Source organism: Cynocephalus volans, chromosome 18, assembly GCF_027409185.1.
Source record: "Cynocephalus volans isolate mCynVol1 chromosome 18, mCynVol1.pri, whole genome shotgun sequence".
In the NCBI taxonomy this organism is placed as follows: Eukaryota; Metazoa; Chordata; class Mammalia; order Dermoptera; family Cynocephalidae; genus Cynocephalus; species Cynocephalus volans.
Genome location: NC_084477.1, coordinates 4,305,124 through 4,326,245, shown reverse-complemented (window position 1 = coordinate 4,326,245; position 21,122 = coordinate 4,305,124). Strand labels below are relative to the sequence as shown.

At 48.3% G+C, this 21,122-nt stretch overlaps 1 protein-coding gene and 1 long non-coding RNA gene across 2 annotated transcripts in view; one reads left to right on the top strand and one right to left on the bottom strand.

The window, feature by feature from the left end:
* The window catches only part of PLD5 (phospholipase D family member 5), a 371,133-nt gene extending 370,223 nt beyond the window's left edge, over positions 1-910 (top strand). Inside the window, exon 14 of the mRNA XM_063082894.1 lies at positions 666-910. Coding sequence (XP_062938964.1) covers positions 666-910 — 245 coding nt within the window. The remainder of the gene's footprint in view (positions 1-665) is intronic.
* Positions 911-19,765: 18,855 nt separating this feature from the next.
* On the bottom strand, positions 19,766-20,799 carry LOC134366362 (uncharacterized). Its single transcript, XR_010022306.1, has 2 exons — positions 20,643-20,799; positions 19,766-20,097 (listed from the first exon to the last, which is right to left on the bottom strand). It is a non-coding gene; the product is annotated as an uncharacterized LOC134366362 (long non-coding RNA).
* Between the last annotated feature and the right edge of the window lie 323 nt (positions 20,800-21,122).

Sequence of the window (21,122 nt, the reverse complement as noted above, 5' to 3'; positions counted from 1 at the left end):
GGGAAGACTTGGCAGGTGAGGTTGGAGCAGGGAGAAAAGGTACAGTTATCACGGAGGGGGGTGAGGTCGGCAGACATCCAAGCAGACAGGGCCAGGCAGGCCACATGCAGCGTATTGGTCCTTCTAAAAGCAACAGGAATCCACTGGTGGACTTAGTTCGAGGGTGGCATCTTCATTTCCCTTCATACAATTGTCAATTTCAGATTAGTTCCCTACCCTCACTCCACCTAATTTATCTCATGCAGCATTCAGAAATGCAAATTAATATTAAGCAGAGACAATAAGCAAGGCAAATCGGCTAGAAAGATGTTACATGCTAAATTCCAAAGTCAAGTACAAATTATTTGCCCATCCTCAGACATTCTCTCCTTTCATATAAATGAGTAATTCACAGCTGACACCAATATAAAAAAAGCTGGTTGATACTTTGTTTTAAATGGCTGAAATTAGTGACTACAATTACACGGGATTTGCTCTCATAGTGAAGTTGGAATAACAGGGCAGGAATTTTCTGTTGACTGTCAAGTGCAGTGTGACATCTAGTGGTCAAGGCTACCAATTTCATTTCTACCTTCTCAGCTTGATTTAGACGAACTAGGATATAATGACCATATCTTGAAGCCAGTAAACACCGAGCAGCTACAGAGCTTAAAATGCTAACTAAGGACAGAAGAAGGATTCGGAGATGGAAAATGTGCTGCCTGTGTTCCCCTTGGAGCTTGCTGACTCAGCAGAGATAGGAAGAAAGCAGGTTTTTAGATATTCAAACACTGGGCAGATGGTCATAGTACTTGCTATGACTGTCTCTACTTTCCAGCAGGTGATTTGCAACCAGATGGACACGAGGGAGACCTGGGCTGAAGATGTGGATTTGGGATCCATCAGTGAGCAGGTTTTTGTTGAGACTTGAGCATGGACGATGCGCACAGGAACATTTCGCACGGTAACTGGTACAAAGTAGTTGCTCAATAAATATTTACTCCTATTTAAAAAAGTGTTCAATCAAAAATGCCAAATGCTATGATATCATCAGGAGGACCCACAGGAGAGTCCCAAGTACTACTATATGGAAATTTCTGGGTTTGATAAAACGACAGTGTCAAATGACAGATGCCAGCAAATATACTTTTTATTATGGCTGAAATGTAAGCTTTTGGTGTTTCTAACATTCTTAGTTGGGTGTCTTTGGGGTAAATGCTCATTTTCTCTGAGTTGCTTGCACAATTGTAAAACTGGATAAAAACACACCTTCACAAAAACTCTGTGCATATCAACTGAGATAACGTTTGAAAAAGAGATTTTTAAGCCACAAACTACTGTACTCGTATAAAGTGTCTGTATTAAGTGAGCAGCTAGGAGGCATACTGTATAAAGAAAATGCTTAAACACCTCAAATTATAACCCAAAAACAACGTGATGAGACTACACATGAAAATCATCTTGGTCAGTTTGCTAAATGTGTTTTTGTTTGTTGGTTGGTTTTTGTTTTTATTTTTGTTTGTTTTTTTCTTTATTAAAATCAATTTATCAAAAATGGCTGTTACTCCTGTAACTTTTGATTATAGGCATTTCTTGTTGAATTTTTAACATACTTTGCGAGCTCAGCATTTCAGATGGAAAATTTTCAGCTTGTTATTTTTCTTAATTCATCTTTATGCTAATTTCTGATTTGCTAACATTTGGGTCAGGTTTTATGTGTGTTTTAAGTTTTAATAATTAACTTTCCAGTTCTTGTCACAGTCATATGTTTATAGCTACCGTTTTTCAAATTTGACTTACCACTCATTGAGTTTATTATAACCCTTCCCTTCATGCTTCTTTGAATACATTTACTGATTCATTAAAATCGTTGTGCAAACTGACCAGGAAACCAAGCATTTCATAAGTGTGAAATAATTTTAGCAAATTCTGATGTTTTAATGAGTATTTTGAATTTAACTTTAACTTAATTGAAATTTAAATTCAATTTAATTTTAAATTTTGACTTCTTTGAGATATTTCTGAATAAATATTTGAAGTTTAATGTATTTAAATTAAATTTAGTTAAAAACAATTAAAATCTATTTAAAGATTTTATTTGAGTATATTTTAATTTTTAGTTTAGAAAACATATTATTAATTTAAAATTATTTTTATTTTATTTTAAACTTGGTATTGTTGGAAAATTTTAAAATATATAAACCTAACCTATCATTTGAGAAACTAACAAAATTAATATTAAAAAGTTCGTGCTCTGAAAAAAAAATTTTTTTAAAATACAATAGAAATGAGATGCCTAAAAATTAAAATCAATACTATCCCATGGAATGCCAAAATTTAGGTTGGAAAATGTAGTGGAACTATTTCATACAGATTTCTGCTTAGATATTTTACCTTTTTTTTTTTTTTTTTTGGCAGTTTTTAAATGTGTTAAACTTTAATGTTCAGGATTTCATCCTTAGTAAGTAAACATGGAATATTTATGTCAGTGCTGTAAAACCACAGTTAGGAAATTTGGTAAAGTGGTGATTTGTCATTTGGTCGATTTGGAGAATTGGCTCTCACAAACTCATTCTCACAGGGACTCTATGTCACCAACAGGTGAAACAGCAAAGGGCGACAAAGACTCCATGTCCTTTGCTTGGCCACATTTTACTAGTTGCGCGCATGTGCTGGAGACAGCGTAGTGTTTATACACAGGACCATGTGGGTTTTTTTGGTAAGTAAATTGTCCCATCAAGTTTCAAGGTCATTCAAATTTCTAATCTAAGGTATCACTCCAAAGTGGACTGTTTTAGTCATTTTACTTGCTAAAAAATCTAAACCAGAGCTAAGTCTTGAAAGGTATAATTAAGAAAATTTGATTTATTTAAATTGGCTCTCCCCCCAGTAGAGGAACATTCCCAGCTCTGTTCTTGGCTTAAATGGTGCTCCTGAGGCTTGGAAACAAACAGAGCAGTTAATGCACCATTGAGGACACAGAAAAGGAATGACCCGCCCTTACCTTCCCAATCAGGGATGACGCTGTATCAAGCACATCTTTGAGTCTCCCATAGTTCTCACTCATTGTTGGTTTAGGATAAAGCCAAATCCATTCACATTCACTGAGCCCATGAGCACATTCAAAGTCAAGTATAAAGGTACCTGGCAACACTATAATTATAGGATGTATTTTGAGAGAACAAAACCAAGCCAGGTGCGGGTTGTCACGACCACGCCAGGATGCCTGGCAGCGAGAGAGGCAAGCGAGGGAGGGCCATAGAGCCCACACGCCACCTCCCCGCCCGCCCCCCGACCTGGAGGTGCTGCACAAAGGCCAGAGAGGGATGGGCATGGCAACCCAGGAAGAAGCCCACTCAGATGGCACGGGGAGCCATAGCACAGGCCCAGTCGGGCGGCTCACGCTGGGGCTGGGTGGGGCGGGGCAGGGCAGCGCGGGGCGGGGCCGTGCCGTGCCGTGCCGTGCCGTGCCGTGCCGCGCCGATGCCTTGACCACCGAGAGCCCAAAGCGCCCCGGACACCCCTTTTCTGAGGAGGGAGGAACCCAGATGCCCCAGAGGACCCTCCTCCCCCTCAGTGACAGCCACCAGGGGACAGCGTGTCGGCACTAATCTGGTGGCACAAAATGCCTACTAGGGGCGGGAAAACATACCACGCCCAGGGTCGGGAACAATCCAGTGATCACGGCCACCTCTCAAAAACCCAGAAAAGGCCACTACGTCCCCAAAACCAGGACATCCCCGACACGACCGGAGCTCGCGTGGCCATCTGGTCGACCCCAGGAGCGTGGTGACGAAGGGCACGCGGGAGCGGGAGCGGGAGCGGGAGCGGGAGCGGGAGCGGGAGCCGGCCGGATATGGCCCCTGCGGCCACTCGCGCACTCAGGGGCCGGCCGGTCCCCACCTCCGGAGCGGGACTTGGTGGGAAAAAAAAAAACATCCCGGCAGGTGCGCCTCGGGCGACAGGACCGCACGAGGCAGGGGCCACGACCGGGCGGGCCCGGGGCACTCTCCCCGGCTCTCAGTGGGCCTCCTGGGCCGGCCCCCGACTCTCTAGGGGACTTGGAAGAAATTCCAGCAGGTGCCCCGGATGACCGAGATGCACGCGGGTCCCAGGCCAGGTCCCCGTCCAACCACGTGCTCGGGGGCGGGGGTGGGGTCCTGTCCCCGCCTCCGGATGGGGACTTTGAAAAATTCCCGGCAGGCGTCTCAGACGACCGGGACCGCACGCGGGCCCGAGGCCGAAGCCTCCCTCGGCACCCTATCTGTACCCTCCTGCTCTGGTGGCCCGGACCGGTCCCCACGCCTCCGGACCGGACCACAGGCGGGACGGCGTCCGGCCGCGGGACACCCTCTTCCTTTCATCCGCCTTGTCCCCGGTCGGACCCCGCGGACGGAGGAGCCCCGGAGCCTGCTGGTCAACCTGCCCAGGCGGGTTTCCCCCACACATCGCTCGAGCCCGGGAGCGTGGTGACAGCCTACCTCCTCCCTTGCATACCTCCACGCCCAATCTCCGAGGAACCGGGGGACGCGCTGGCGCCGGGGCACCGGCGGTGGCGGTCACGCTAGCCCTGCAGTCTTCCCGGAACTCTGCCTCGGGCAACGAGGCCACCTCCTGTCCCCTCGCCTGCTTCGCTGGAGCTCTAGAGAGCCATATAAAAGCGGCCGCCAGGTGGAGCCCCACAAACCGGCACGGACGTCAGCGGGACAAAAGTGAAACCATGAAAGGACTCGCAGCAAACACGGAGAAGTCATTTTCATCACACCTCAAGTGGATGGAAACGACACAGTTCAAACCAGGAGAAAATATCGACAAGCCACATATTACCACAGGAAGGGGTGAGGAACCTTCCCAATGCAACTGTAAGGTCTAAAGGGGGGGGGGCGATTTCTCTTCTTACGGGCAAAGTCTAGAGAGGCAGGCAGGCAGGCAGGCAGGCAGGCCAGAAAGAAAGAGAGAAAGACTCTGAGAGAAAGCGAGAAAGAGAGCAAGAGAGCAAGCAAGCAAGAAAGAACACGAGAAAGCAAGCAAGCAAGCAAGAGAGAAAGAACACAAGAAAGCAAGATAGCGAGCAAAAAGAAAGCGAAAAGAAAGACACAGCGAGCAAGAGAGCAAGAGAGGAAGAAAGAAAGCAAAAAGAAAGACAGCGAGAAAGCGAGAGAGAGAGAGCACGCGAGCAAGAAACCAAGAAAGAAAGCAAAAAGCAAGCAAGCAAGCAAGCAAGCAGGAAAGAAAGCAAGAGAGCAAGAAAGCAAAAAGAGAGACATCGAGAAAGCGAGAGAGAGAGAGAGGGAGAGAGCAAGAGAGCAAGAAAGAAAGAACACAAGGACACAAGAAAGAGAGAGAGAAAGCAAGAATGCGAGAAAGCGTCGGAAAGAGAGCAAGAGAGCAAGAAAACCAGAAAGCAAGAAAGAAAGCTAGAAAGCAAAAGAGCAAGAAAGCAAGCAAGCAAGCGAGCAAATGTAGCATAGCATATGTTGCCACACACCAGTTTTGGGTTTGGCGAGCTGTTTTTTTCTCGTAAGGAGAAAAGAGTTTCCTACGGTAAGAGCTAAGACATACACGTGTACAGTGTTCTCCCTCTCAATATGAGTTTGTCCGTCCCTGAGGTCAGGCACAGTCTACCTAGGCATCTGCAACACAGATCGGCAACAGCTTTGGTAACTTCTGCAACGTGTCCAATGCAAAATAAAAATAATAATAGATGAATAACAGACTGAGTAGATACGTACGCACATGCGTACACGCATCCAGCCACCCATCTGTGAAGGGGGAGGGGGAAACTTAAGTAAGCAGACTCGAGAAACAACACCTAATCCATAGTGCGATTGCTGCCTTGAAAAGTGAGTGGGAGCTTTTGAGAAGTCAGAGAAAAGGGGGGGGAGGAAAGAAAGAAAGGAGGAAAGAAAGAAAGACAGAAAGACAGAAAGGAGGGGAGAGAGAGAGAGAGAAAGAGAGAAAGAAAGAGAGAGAGAGAAGAGAGAGAGAGAGAGAGAGAGAGAGAGAGAGAGAAAGAGAAAGAGAGAAAGAGAGAAAGAGAGAAAGAGAGAGAGAGAGAGAGAGAGAGAGAGAGAGAGAGAAAGAAAGAAAGAAAGAAAGAAAGAAAGAAAGAAAGAAAGAAAGAAAGAAAGAAAGAAATGTCCTCAGAAACAAAGGGCAAGCCCCTGGCCATGTATTCAGTCTTGCCAGTAACACTGGGCTCTTGCACAGGGCCACCCACGCTCTAGTCATAGAATGTTTTCAAATACACTGTGTGTGATTTTATTATATTATTATTATTATTATTATTATTATTATTATTATTATTAATTATTAATTATTGTTACTGTCTTTTTCGTGACCGGCACTCAGCCAGTGAGTGCACCGGCCATTCCTATATAGGATCCGAACCCGCGGCGCTGGGAGCGTCGCTGCGCTCCCAGCGCCGCACTCTCCCGAGTGCGCCACGGGCTCGGCCCATTCGGTGTGATTTTAGAGCAGTGCTGGGTTCACAGCTAAACCGAGTGGAGAGTGTCACTCCTGCCCCACCTCTCTTCCCCCTCACCCTCTTCCCGCTCCCCTGCCCCCCACCACGTCAGCCTGCATGGCAGTGGTTTGCAAGTAGTTTCCAGGGTCATTTCCTGTGGAAGCAGCCGGGTTAAAAGGAGCGTGGCCTTCTCCTCTCTCCGCCATGGCATGCGCTCATCCACTGATATTGGTGTGCTGTGGAAAGGGGGGGTCATCTGGCAAAATGGTCACTTTGCCAGCTGTGTTCAAGGCTCAAGTTTGACCAGATATCGTCAACCTCTTTCACACCAACTTGCACAAAAACGACAGACAGCCCTATGCTGTCAGTGAATTGGTGGCTGAAGATAAAGTTGAAGGCCACAGGAAAACTGAGGAGGCCGTTTTGCTCTTTAAGGAAATTAAGGCATGGAACGATATGAGGAAAAGTCTACGCGTTTGGACTCAAAGTGCTTTCCAGAAGTTAGATGAATTGTACGGCACTTGGTGTAAAGCTGCCTCCCTGAAGAGGAACTATATAACCTTCCCACACACAAGATGATGAACAGAGCTTGGCAGAATTTCTCTCTCTCTCTCTCTCTCTCTCTCTCTCTCTCTCTCTCTTTCTTTTTCTTTCTTTCTCTTTTTCTCTGCAGAATTTTGAAATAGCCCACAGATCCAAAGAGCCCCCCGAGCACCACGCAAGAAGATTCATCACAGCGTCCTGAATGAGAAGCCACTGAAAAACCTGTGAAAAGTCATATTGATGCTAGGCCCATATGCAAAGACAGCCACACCAGATAGGGCAGCAGCAGCACTAGAGCCCAAATCAGATGAGAACGGGGTTGCAGGCAAGAAGCCCGTGGTGGGGAAGAAACGAAAGAAAGCTGTTGGTGTTGAGAACAGAAGAAGCCTTTGGGACAAAAGGCTGCAGCTGCCAAGAAACCAGCAGCTGGAAAGAAACCTTCCTCCCCTGGAAGAAAAGAAGACTGCCTCATAAACTGTCAAGTTTACTTCGAAAAAAGTCAAATCGTCTTGGACGGCTTATTTTGAATAAAGACCTGACCAAAGAGGCAGTGAAAAGAAGAAAGGAAAAAAAAAAAAAAAAAAAAAACACGTTTTCGGGGTTAGAATGGTCAGGGGGGACTGGATATTTTGCCCAACACAGAGTTTCCTTCCCCTCCCCCCCTGCAGTTTAGAAGTACTGCTCGAAGAAAGGGGAAAAAAAAGTTCTCGGGGTTAGAATGGTCAGGAGGGGACTGGATATTTTGCCCAACACAGAGTTTCCTTCCCCTCCCCCCCTGCAGTTTAGAAGTACAGCTCGAGGGAGGGGGCGTGGAGGAGAGCCCTTCAACGTACAGAAGCCTCAGGCTATGTCAAGAACCAGAGCTTTTTGCATTTGAATGAAGCCAGAGAAGGAGGTGCTTTTGAATGGCGAAGTTCTCCTTTACATTCGGAACTTTTCTAACTGGGCACAGGAGGCCTAGCGTTTGCCCCATGTCGGCTTTCTGGACAGCACTTCCTCACTAGGCTTCGTTATTTCTGGCTTTTGATTTAAAGTGACAGACCTGTGACCCTTCCCTGCGCTGCAACGCTTTAGAGACCACTGTAAGGTTATTAATTGGCATCATTCCAATACGAATCGACAAGCTTCCCTCAGTCTGTGACGGTGAGATCACATTTCTACATCACTGTCTGTTCTCCATCGAGCCTCAGCATACGAGCAGACAGTTTTCCCTGGGCCTATCTGGAGGCTCCCGTGTGAGGTAAAGCATTGACTGAGTAGATCCGTTATGTTTTTCTCTCCCTAACCTAACCCACGAGGAAAGCTTATCACGCCTTTCTGCCCCTACACAGGCCACAAAACATAGATGGCCTTCCCCTGAAGTAGGTCACGAGAGCCTCATTCCACAGGGGTACTGCTTTATACCCAAAGGAAAGGAAGTAAGACTCAAAGAAATGGAGAGAAATCTGAACAAACAGGCCTTGCCGTATGACACCTCCAGCCAGCCCGCCCCGCCCCGCCCCCCCCCCCCGAGTTCATTACCATGAGATGGCGCCCTTAGAGCCTATGCAGCAACATCAACTGCATTTCCAAGGTAGCATAGCATATGTTGCCACACACCGGTTCGGGGTTTGGTGAGCTATTTTTTTCTCATAAGGAGGAAACAGTTTCCTACGGTAAAAGCTTATACACACACGTGTACATTATTGGCCCTCTCAATATGAGTTTTCCCGTCCCTGAGGTCAGGCACAGTCTACCTAGGCATCATCTGCAACACAGATCGGCAACAGCTTTGGTTACTTCTGCAACGTGTCCAATCCAAAATAAAAATAATGATAACTAAATAACAGACTGAGTAGATACGTACGTACATGCGTACGCGCATCCATCCATCCCTCCATCCACCCATCCGTGAAGGGGGAGGGGAAACTTAAGTAAGCGGACTCGAGAAAAAACACCTAATCCATAGTGCGATTGCTGCCTTGAAAAGTGAGCGGGAGGTTTTGAGAAGTCAGAGAAAAGGAAAGAAAGAAAGACAGAAAGACAGAGGAAACTTAAGTAAGCAGACCCGAGAAACAACACCAAACCCATACTGCGATTGCTGCCTTGAAAAGTGAGCGGGAGGTTTTGAGAAGTCAGAGAAAAGGGGGAGAAAAGGAAAGAAAGAAAGACAGAACGAAAGACCAGAAAGAAAGAAAGAGAGAGAGAGAGAGAGAGAGAGACATGCCTTCCTTTTTTGACTTTTCCTATCCAAATTCTTTTCAGTTTAGCTTTGCTTCCCATTCAGCCCTTTCAAAGGGGGACACAAAAAGGAAGGTCTGATCGTGGCAGAAAACTAAGATGGTGCCTTCCTGGCCTATTTTGCTCATAAAAGCCTTAGCCGTGATGATATGACCTGACCTCGTGACACATATAGGGAAATAGGTAGGCCCTTTGGAGTGACAGGCCAGGCTTGGGGGGTCATGATAGTTTCGGCCCTTAAAGACAACGCTGAAAGAATTCGAACGAGGCATGAGGAAGCTTCTCAGGAGGTGTCCCCTATAGGCCTGCTATGAAAGCTCTTGATTCTTTTCTGGCTTAGCATTCTGTCGTGAGCTTGTGTGCATGGAGGATTGTTCTGGCAACGATCTTGGAGTGAGCTGGACAGAAGCCATATTGGGACCTAAAACCGCAAGGGCTCTAAAGGAGTTTTTAAAGACTTTCTATTCTTTCTTGGCATGCATTCCTCTGACTTCCCTCTTTCTTGGTTACGGGACGAGATGGCAGCCAGGAGTTACACACTTGCATGGACGACCCACACCCTGAGATAGGGAATGACAGTAGCATGAACCAGATGGAATCACGGCGAGGCTTTGCACCTGGGACCTTCCTTGCATGAAGCTCTAGCTACTCATGTGACCCCTCTCTCCTGCTGTATTATTTCCTCATCCCCCTCTTTAAAAGCCCCTCGTTATTTTCTTTTAAAAGCCTCTGTGTGTGTGTGTGTGTGTGTGTGTGTGTGTGTGTGTATCACTATTTCTTTCTTTGGGGACCAAACTGGGAAAGTCTAGGATTGGACGTTAAAAACAGCCACCTATAGGAGTGAGGCAATTTAGAAATTCGAGACACAGCACATGCCCATTCATTCGTTCATTCGTTCATCCATCCATTCATTCATTCATTCATTCATTTCTTGAAAGGTGTGCACAGATTCTATTCATTACCCTATATTTAGAATTCAATTCGAGGTAAAATATACGCAACACGTAAAAATACCCATATGTTTCTCTAACCGTGCAATAGAACACTCCATTGTGAATATTGCGAGAGGAATATTGAAAATGCAAGCTCTCTGCCACCATCACATGCTCCAGCTTTTCATACAGCTGGTTATTTTACAAACTCTTTTTTTTTTTTTTTTTTTTTTTTTGCGTTTGTGAAATCTCACCACATGTGAGATTCTCCTAAAATGGTGTGGGACATCAGAGGGTGCAGAGTCGGCTTACCGACCCCTCACTCTCCACACTGGGGCCTCAGTGTTACAGGTAGAATTAGGAAAGAACGCAAGCAAGGACAGCCCCTCGAGCCTGATCCAAACCCAAGAATTACACCACGGGACCGGTTGGTTACGTGATGGGGGGGGGAGGTTGGCTTTAGTGTCTGTCATCTACCGTTCCCAAACACTCATACCAGATCTTCAACTTCTATCAACCCCGTGCATTGTATTTGGACGAACAATAAAAGTGGCACAGGTTCTCTGTATTTCACCTGTAATCCTCACGCTGAGATGCTGACCTCTGACTGACTGTTAGGCGACCCAGAGGATTTCCCTTTTAAATATTACGATTGAACAAACAAACAAAGAAAGAAAACAACAGCAACAAAGAAATCAAACCCAAAATATGAACCATGGTAGATAGCTTGGGAAGAGGTTTAGTCAGGTATATAGATACTAATTGTTCACTCAGTCATTAAGGAGAGCCCCGAGTAAAGGACCATTTACAGGATTTTTCAAGCAGAGAACCTAAAGAACTGAATCGTCACAGGAATTTGCTCCACTGTAGAAGCTGAGATGTTCCGGTAGGAGATATCGTCCCTTGACTGGAAAATATATACCACAGCTGAACGCTTCTGCCGAATACATAAAACACCCGATGAGATTCATCCTGTCATCTCAGAATCTGATTTCCACAGCCGCCGTGTTCTTAGATTCAAATGTCTAATTTTCAACAACATCAAAATCACAAGGCGTACAAGGAAATACCAAATCATGTTTCTCCCGTGCATGACTTCCTATAAGATAGGGGTTTAGCTCGCCCTATAAAACGAAAACCCTAGCCTGCCTTGGTTCCCAAATCGACTTGCCCAAGTCCAGTCCATCAGTTCAAAGGCACCTCATTCTATCGCTTCATTCAAATGCAAAATGCTCTGCTTCTGTCCGAGCTGCATGTTGTCACAGCCTGGGGCAGGCGAAGGGGGTGGGGGGAGTTTTGGCCGCCTCAAAGGGAGATGCTAAACAGATTTTCTTGGCGAGTTAGAGTTATTCATAGTTCCAACACAGGATCGAAGCGATAAGGACACCCAGGCCTAGCAGGAAATGTTTTTTTTTTTTTTTTTTTTTTAAACACAACCGCCCTGGATGGTGATCCCAGCACTCTCTGCTGTTGATGCTCTGCTCTAGGTGCAGGGTTGTTTCCCTTCTGTATCTTAGTTTAAGACATGTATGTACAGTTTCACATCATCCGTCTTCAAGTTTCAGGATGTGTACTCACTCACTCTCCCGTCTGGTTCCCATGAGAGATCTTCATCCCCCTTCCACACGCTCATGGCAGCAGCCCGGTCGAGTGATTGCATGTACCTCCCCTCCCCCCAAATGAGGTAGCTGGGCAGACGTGAAGAAGGCACCTGCGAAAGAAGAGTGGGTTGGTGGCAAAATGAGTGGGTTAAGGGGGGAATGGCTGCCAGAGCAAACGTGACCATAAAGTGAATGTGATTCACGTCACTGAATTGCATGGACAAAAATGCTTCCCGTGGCAAATTTGGGGCGATGTCTCTTTTCACTCCAGTGTAGAACAAACCTCAAAACCGTCTTTGTGACAGAAGTAAGGAAGGAAGTTCCCGGGGTTCAGCAAACTTCTTGCTCTCATTCCTGTCAAGAAGTCCAAAGGGGATAGTCAACATAATTTGTAAATGACCATAGGATCTGTCGTGACAAGTGAAAGGCAGGGAGAAGGTTAGCCTTTAAAATCATACCCTGCTCACTTTATTTTTTAATTTTCTTTATTATTATTTATTTGTTTGTTTGTTTGTTTGTTTGTTTGATTGATTGATTGTTTGTTTGTTTATTTATTTATTTATTTATTTATTTTTAAAGATGACCGGCAAGGGGATCTTAAGCCCTGACTTGGTGTTGTCAGCACCACACTGTCCCGAGTGAGCCACGGGCCGGCCCTCCCGCTCACTTTTCTTTACTTCTCTTTCTTTCTTTCTTTCTTTCTTTCTTTCTTTCTTTCTTTCTTTCTTTCTTTCTTTCTTTCTTTCTTTCTTTCTTTCTTTCTTTCTTTCTTTCTTTCTTTTCTCTCTCTCTCTCTCTCTCTCTCTGTCTCTCTCTCTCTGTCTCTCTGTCTCTCTCCCCCTCTCTCTCTCTCTCTCTCTCTCTCTGTCTCTCTTTCTCTCTGTCTGTCTCTCTCTCTCTCCAGCAGTCTCCCACAGGGCAACCAAAGTTCATCTGAGAGGTTAAAACTGGAGGAAAAATTGGAAGGGGAGGGGGGTTCGGGGCACGGCAGCAGGCGGCTGGCACAGGGAGCATAAAGTTTATAATGTGTCGATGACGGGATGTCCCTAATTATCTGAGTCGGCAATCATCCCTGGAACTACTCCTTTGCTTTGTTTTCATTTGTGTGTCTGTTTGTTTTGGAGGCTGGCCGGCGAGAGGATCCGAACCCTTGGACCTTGGTGTTATAACACTCTGCTGTAACCAGCTGAACTAAGTAGCCAGCCGTGTGTGGAACTATTCCTCGTACACGATGAAATTTCTTCACAAAAATTAAACAATGAAAATGAGGCTGCAGCCGAATGAAGTTTCCAAGTGGCTCATTTATTTGTCACAGCCAAGCAAAGAAAGCCATTTAGTGATGGTGACTTCATTCAATCGTGCTCCAAGGCAAGGGGTGAAGGAGTATGTCCAGAGAAAAGAAATGGAAGGCTTTCAGCCTTTGGATGACATGGGCTGTTGTAAGAGTTAAGAATGTTGAGAGCAATGTCAATATTGCATTCCAAATAGCAGGGTGATGTCCATTTTAGTAATCTTTCCAAAAAAACCAACTTTTTTTTCTTTTTTTTTTTTTGAGATGGCCGGTAAGGGGATCTTAACCCTTGGCTTGGTGTTGTCAGCACCACACTCAGCCAGTGAGCGAATCAGCCATCCCTATATGGGATCCAAACCCATGGCCTTGGTGTTATCAGCAACGCACTGTCCCAAGTGAGCCACGGGCCAGCCCTCAAAAAACCAACCTTTCTGTTTCATTGACCTTTCGTATCATTTGGGGGGTTTCTATTCTATTTCGTTTACTTCAGCTCTGATCTTAATTATTTCCTTCCATCTGCTAACTTTGGGTACGGATTGTTCTTGTTTTTTCTAGTTCTCTAGGGAGAAGTCTTAGGTGGTCTACTTGCCATCTTTCCATTCTTCCGTAGTAAGCACTTTGTGTGATCAGTTTCCCCCTCGGTGCTGTTTTTGTAGCATCCCATCCCACAGGTTTTGGTAGGATGCATCAGTATTCTCATTAGTTTCTATAAAGTTTTTGATCTCCTGTTTAATTTCTTCTCGGACAACTATGTCGTTAGGTGGAATGTTTAATTTCCTTGTGTTTGCATAGCTTCCAGAGTTTCATTTGCTATTGATTCCTAATTTTAACCCACTGTGATCTGAGAAAATTCATGGGATAATTCCCATTTCTTTGAATTTGCTGAGAGTTGACTTGTGACCGAACACGTGGTCTATCCTGGAGAACGTTTCATGTGCCGATGAGAGGAGAGGACCAGATATCCTGAGGTTGTCAGATGCAACGTTCTGTAGATACCAGCCAAGTCCGATCGGTCTCAAGTAACACCTAGATCTCGTGTCGGTCTATTGATATTTTCACCTAGATGACGATCTGTCCAATGTTGGGAGTGGGATGAATAGGACCCCAAAGGTACAGGCGATCAGAGGAAAAACATTCCATCAAACTAAAAAGCTTCTTCTGCACAAGGAAAGAAACAGGTACCAGAGTGGAACCACAACGAACAGAGTGGGAGAAAATATTTGCAATGTACACATCTGACAAAGGATTCCTATCCGGAATACACAAGGAACTCACAGCCAAAAAACCAGATGGCCCAAGCAAAAAATGGGCAAAGGAGCAGAACAGGCATCTCTCAGGGGAAGAGATACAAACGGCCAGCACACACATGCAAGAAAGGGCACAACATCCACACCCCTCAGCGTTCGGGAAGTGCAAATCAAAACCACTCCGAGATAACATCTCACTCCAGTTCTCGAGGCGAATATCCAGAAAACCGAGAACGATCAATACCGGCAAGGCGGCAGAGAAACAGGAAGTCTCGTAGACCGTCGGCGGGACCGCAGGGCGGTACAGCCTTTACGGAAAACGGCACGGAGTTTCCTCAAACGATTTCTGATAGACCTACCATACGGCCCGGCTATTCCACTGCCGTGAATATAGCCGGGGAATGGAAATCATCACGTCGAAGGGTTAACTGTGCTCCCATGTTTATCGCAGGACTGTTTACAATAGAAAGAGTCAGGCACAGAAAGAGAAGCACCACACGTTTTCACTCACTCATCCGTGGTAGCTAAAAACAACCAACCAAACAAAGTAATAAACAAACAGTGTGTGTGGGGGGGGGGGGGGGGAGAACGTGAAACAATCACAACAATTCCTTGAACTCTTTAAGACAAGCCAACAGATAGGACATTGATGTGGGAGTGGTAGGGGGGTAGAGGAACCGCGAAAGGGACACGGAAAACAACTACACCGTACATCGATAGATAGAATTTTCCAAAACTTAAATTAAAATAAATAAGTAAAATGAAAAGCAGGGTGGATGAGTCAAAATCCTTCCCCCCAGCTCTCATTTCGATGAATCCAACAAAACAGATGTCACCGACACCCCGCTCAGTAGCCGTTTTTCGGGGATGAGGGCGACTACGGGTACAGAACGAGCCTCCACGCACAGTCCACAAGGAACAACCACCGCAGCAGGCCAGAATATCTTCAAGGTGGAGACAAGTAACTCCGTAGAACCCGAGGAGAAATCCTTCCCCGTGTGTGTCAGAACCAACGGTGGTAAAAATCTGCCATCAGTGTGGATGGCAGCCAATGAAGTGAAGCCAAAGGACATCCATTCTTCTCATTCTTAGACCCACATCACAAAAGCGACACTCGTGGCATTATTCCATTTTGAATTTCATGTGTTAAAACCTTGTGGAAGTTTGTGATGTCATCGTTATCATCGTGGTTGTTGTTGCTGTTGTTGGTTGCTTTATTTTTACAATTTTTTTAGTAGTAGTAGTAGTAGTAGCAGCAGCAGCAGCAGCAGCAGCAGCAGCAGCAGTAGTAGTAGCAGCAGCAGTAGTAGTAGCAGCAGTAGCAGCAGCAGCAGCAGCAGCAGCAGCAGCAGCAGCAGCAGCAGCAGCAGCAGCAGCAGCAGCAGCAGTAGCAGTAGTAGTAGCAGTAGCAGTAGTAGTAGTACTGGCAGTAGCAGCAGCAGTAGTAGTAGCAGCAGCAGCAGCAGCAGCAGCAGCAGCAGCATTAATTTTTACCTGTTTAACTGTTAACCTATTTATTTTCCATTTTACTAGATTTTTAATCTCAACAAAGTGTAAAATGTATAAAATATTTACTATCTGGCCCTTCCTTCCTTCCTTCCTTCCTTCCTTCCTTCCTTCCTTCCTTCCTTCCTTCCTTCCTTCCTTCCTTCCTTCCTTCCTTCCTTCCTTCCTTCCTTCCTTCCTTCCTTCCTTCCTTCCTTCCTTCCTTCCTTCCTTCCTTCCTTCCTTCCTTCCTTCCTTCCTTCCTTCCTAGGGGGTGGGGGTAGGGGGTTGAGGAAGAAGTTTGTGAGTCTCTGAAATAAAGTATTATCATTGTCTCCATTTTACAGTGAAGGAAATGACGGTAGAGGCTCAACAACCCGACCGAGGTCTGCAAGTTAAGGTGCGGTCAGAGGGGCATGATTCAGTCACGAGATGACATGAGACCACCTGTGGGAGTGCCTTCGTTTATGGGTGTTTCCAGTATGACTGTGGGCCGACTGAGAGGAGAGGAGAGGAGAGGAGAGGCGAGGCCCGGCGAGGCGTGGAGAGGTCAGGGGAGGGGAGGGGAGGGGCGGGGAGGGGAGGGGAAGGCAGGGAGGGAACGTTGTGGGGCTCGGGGGAACGACAGCGAGGGCAGACAATGGCCGCCGCCTGGGGCGAATGCTTCCTCTCTGAAAACTTTATTCCTTCTGCAACAGGGCGTGGCTCCTCAGGCACCGGCCTGCTTTCCGCCGTCATCTACTCAACCCTCGGCCTGCAATTGTACCTTTTTAGGTCACGTCCGTTAGGCCCGGCTGGCCGGTACGGGGATCCGAATCCGTGACATGGGGGTTATGAGGCTGTGCTCTATCTAACCAACCAAATAACCAGCCAGCCCCGTTCACCATCTGTAACTGTCCACAGCACCGATGCGGGCACAAAAAGAAAAGGAAAGGAAAAAAAAAAAAAAAGAAAGAAAAAAGTACGAGTGAGCCCAGAAAACATCCCAACCTGGGAAAGAGGCCTTTGAAAATAGAACTTCCAAACCTTAATTCGCGCAAGCTAGATGTGTGATGATGCACATTCCAGTGGTTTTTTTCATAAACTTAACCTAGCTCCTAAAGGGCGACCTGACCTCACATCAGACTTTTTCAGCAACCTATTCCGTAATGTTTTCTCACCCTGTTTGAAGGGCCTTTGTGCCATACGGGATGTCTCATAGAGGTTGAAAAAGGAACGTCCGGGGATCGATCTGTGTTCCGGCTGTACACAACACTTCTCCAGTAAACTGAGTGACGGAGGGTTCTAAGGGGTGACGTTTCCGGGACTCTCCGCCGCAGAGCGTTTCAAGGAGTGTGCTCCGCCCTATCCTCAATACTGCCCCCATAGGCCTTTCCCCTAGGACGTCCAAACCATAACTCCCGCAAGTTAGATATCCGGTGCCTACTCTGTAGCACGTTCCCACAGTGGTAAACTAGCTTCTGCACGGGCAACCTCTCGTGAGTCTTTTTCACAGAGATATCCAACAATGTTTTCTCGCCCTCCTCAAAGGGCGTTCGTTCCACGTGGCATTTCCCACGGATGTTGGAAAACGCAACTCCTGGGGGCCACATGCCAGTCCTACATAGTACTTCCTCAGTTCACTGGGCGATGCTGGATTCCCGAGGGAGACTTAGGTGGGACTGCCTTTCGCAGATATTTTCAGGGCGTCTTCTACGCCCTACCCTCAACACTGCCTCCATAGGCCTCTAGCATAGACCGACCAGACCCGAATTCCTGCAAGTCAGATTCCCGTGTATTTTCCCATAAGGAAGGGTAGAGCAGCTTCTACATGTTATGGCCAATGCCCGACGGGTAAAAGAAATTTGCCCACGAGAACCGGGTGATAGGAAAAGGAAAAGAGTCTATTTCTGTCAGCCAGGGCTACGCAGGCCAATCGAGAAGCGCAGCCCCTAGTTGAAACCTCTCGCAGCATTTATTTTTAGGTAGGCGGGACTTTTCACGCCCGACATAATCTAGCCAATGCAAGCAAGCCAGCGGTACGTAAGCTAATTTTGTGGTTAGCCCCGTAGCCCCTCCCCACCCTGGATTCCCCATAGGGACTTTCCAGGCTAAAATGGCAGAGCCACCTAAAATGGCGTTGGCCGTGCTACTCTGTTTATTCCCCCATTCATTTTAGCAAGCGATCGGTACAGAAGCAGAATGTATATGTTAAGGTCAGTAGGGGTTGGGGCGTCCCTCAACATAAATGGGTAACCTTATGTGTAGGGAGGGAACGTCGTGGGGCTGGGGGAACGGCAGTGAGAGCGGGCAACGGCCGCCGCCTGGGGTGAATGCATCCTCTCTGAAAACTTTATTTCTTCCGCAAGAGGGCGTGGCTCCTCAGGCACCGGCCTCCTTTCCGCCCTCATCTACTCAACCCTCGGCCGGCGATCGTACGTTTTCGGGTCACGTCCGGTCTGGCCGTTATCACCAGCGATGGGATATTTTCGAGGCACGGCTAGTTCTACTGCCAGTACACCAGGGGGTAAGGGGGAGTCTGGCTAATGCGACCTAACAGGATTCTTGATGAAAGCTGGCCAGGGCGATCAGATATTGGAAAACCTCATGGGCCATCCAGGAGCGTGACCAGAAAGGAAGGGTCGGGGTGGAAGCGGATGTCTCGATACGCTGATCTAGCAGGGTTCTCTGCTCAATCGGGGTCTCACAAGGTCTTCCGTGACAGGTTCCGGGCGTGACCGGCACCCTCATACACACACTCCGCACAAAACGGCCACCGGCCTCTCCCTTACGAGAAACCCTGTGGTTTCTGAGGAATAGAAACTCTTCCACACCAGCACCAAACCCCTCCCCGCTTCTACGTCGGCTTTCCCGACAGTCTATATAAGCCCTCCCACCTCCAGCCCCGGTGCTGTCCTCCATTTTGAGCGCAGCCCAGCAGATCGCTTTCCTTCCATAAAGCGTGGTCGGTACCCGGCATCTCGGCTCACTGTCTCGCAGTCCCCCGATGGGCCCAACCCGGGTCCAGGTTCAGGAGAACTGAGTCAAGTTAGTCAAGTTGGGCCCAGCCAAGAATCTGTGTCGGTTGTTCACCCTGTTCCGTTCCAGTCCGTTCCACTCTGTTCTGTCGTGTCCTGTCGTGTCCTTTCCCGTCCTGTCCTCTCCTGCCATGCCGTGTTCCGTTCCATGGCACGGTGTGGCGTGGCGTGGCATGTGCGTTTTGATTTGGTGGGGGTGGGGGTGGGGCAGGGTGGGGTGGTGAGCGGCAGGCCAGGCTGGCCGGTACGGGGATCCGGATCCGTGACGTCGGGCTTACGCGTCGGGCTTACGATGAGGCTGCGCTCTATCTATCTAACCAACCGAGTAACCGGCCAGCCCCGTGCACCGTCTGTAACCGTCCACAGCACCGATGCGGGCAGAAACACGACCGAGCCCAGAAAGCATCCCACTCCGGGAAAGAAGCGTGGCAGGCGTCACAGCATCTGAGGTCTCACGCCACACGATGACTGCATTTCTATGAAACGATCCGTGGTCGTCAGATCCCAGGGAAGGGAAGCCAGCGGGTGGCTGCCGGGCGACCCCGTCCACCGGCAGTAGCGGCAGAGCATCGGTCGCCACGGTCGTTCTACTTCTCGTTCACCCCCCGTACCGGTAAAGAGACAGAACCCTGCGCTTTGGCTCTCGGTTTCGGTTTCGCCTCTGGCGTTTTGCTTTCCGCTGTCAGTCTGCAGTCTCAAAGGAGAGACAGGAGGTCAGGAAGGCCCAGCAACGAGCAGCGGGAACCCTTCCTCCTGCCGAATTACTCACGCTTCCCCAGGACGGAGCTCAGGTGTTTCCACCCCTCCCGGTGCGTGGGTGTGTCCGTCTCTCTCCGCGTCCGTGAAATCCACCCATCCATCCGCACACTCGACGTTCATCTCGTGTGTCGTATCAATCGGCCGGCCCCGTCACCATGACTCACGGAACCCCCAAATCCAATACCACCCGTCCGATCGACACAGGTTCCGGACGCACGTGTTCGCTTTTTCGTTTTATGGACATCTGTGAGGTTTATTTGACGTCTGTACACATCCCGTCCGAGACAAACCGCCCTCCGTTCCCACCCAGAAAGAAACACGCAGCAAGCCAAGGTGTACACGGAGGGGGAGAGAGGCCCCCCCCCAGCGACCCTCAGTCCCAACCAGGAGAGGGAGGGTCGGGCCAGAGCGTCCGGGGGGCCGGAGCACTCCAGCGAGCGTGCGTCGGTTCGGTCCCGGCGGCGCAGCGGCCACTCCTTCGTCGGGAGCAGGGACGCGTGGTCAGCCTCACCCTCTCTGGTGGACGACGGTCAGGGTGACGACGATGGCAAAGTGCCCTGGGGAAGAAAGATCACAGGAGAGGAAGTTTTCAGATTCAGGGTTTCAGACAGAGGCTACAATATGGGTCCGGGGCCGTCGGGTACCCGGGAGAAGGGGAGAAACCTCGGAGAGCTGTGATAGGGCGGCCCCCCCCCGCCCCACTTTCACAACATGCACAATTCACTTCCGTGAAACCGCTCGCCGTGTGACTAGGTGGATCGATGAAGTTCAAACAGCTTAGTTCGAATCGCTTAGAAGATGGTGATGTTTGAAAACCCCCCTCGGGTCTTCAGCGCCTCCCCCGCCCCCCAGAAGGAAGTTAAAAGCTACATATCAGCCCGCCCTTAGAGAAGTATGAATTTTGTTTGCTATGCCCCACCCCTCCAAGCTGCCCCCGAGCAATCGACTGGCTCGTCCCAGTTTCCGTCACCAGGTCGCGCTAGGCCTCCCCAAACCCCTTCCTCACGCCAGGAGGGTACGCGTGTACGCGTGTGACTATACGATAACTATAAGAATGTGACTATTTGATAGTTTTAAACGTGTGACCAGTGTGAAAGCGTACCTGTCAACGAGACCCCTAAATTTCGGGTCAGGGCCGTTCTCTTCCGAGACTTTCTCGGAGGGACAGTCGCCGGGCTGGCCAATAACAAACCCCTTACAAATTCTCACTCGGGCATTCCGGTTCTCATTCCGTGTGGCAGCCTCACAGCAGAGCCAAGTGAAACCGTGACCTGAAGAAGACGAGAAAAGGGAGGAGTCGAGTGAGCATCGCACCGTTCAAGAAAATCTTTTCAAGGAAGCAGTGCCACCCCATCTCGGGCACGTCCGCCGAATGTCGATCCACAACACGTGCCGGGCGAGCAAACTAAGGCGTACAGCAAAAGCGGCGACGACGACGGCGACGGCGACGGCGGCGGCGGCGGCGGCGGCGGCGGCGACGACGACGACGACGACGACGACGACGACGACGACGACAAGAAAGAAGAAAACAAAACAACAGCAGGAAAGAAAGAAAGAGAAAAAGAAAAAGAGACCAAGAAAC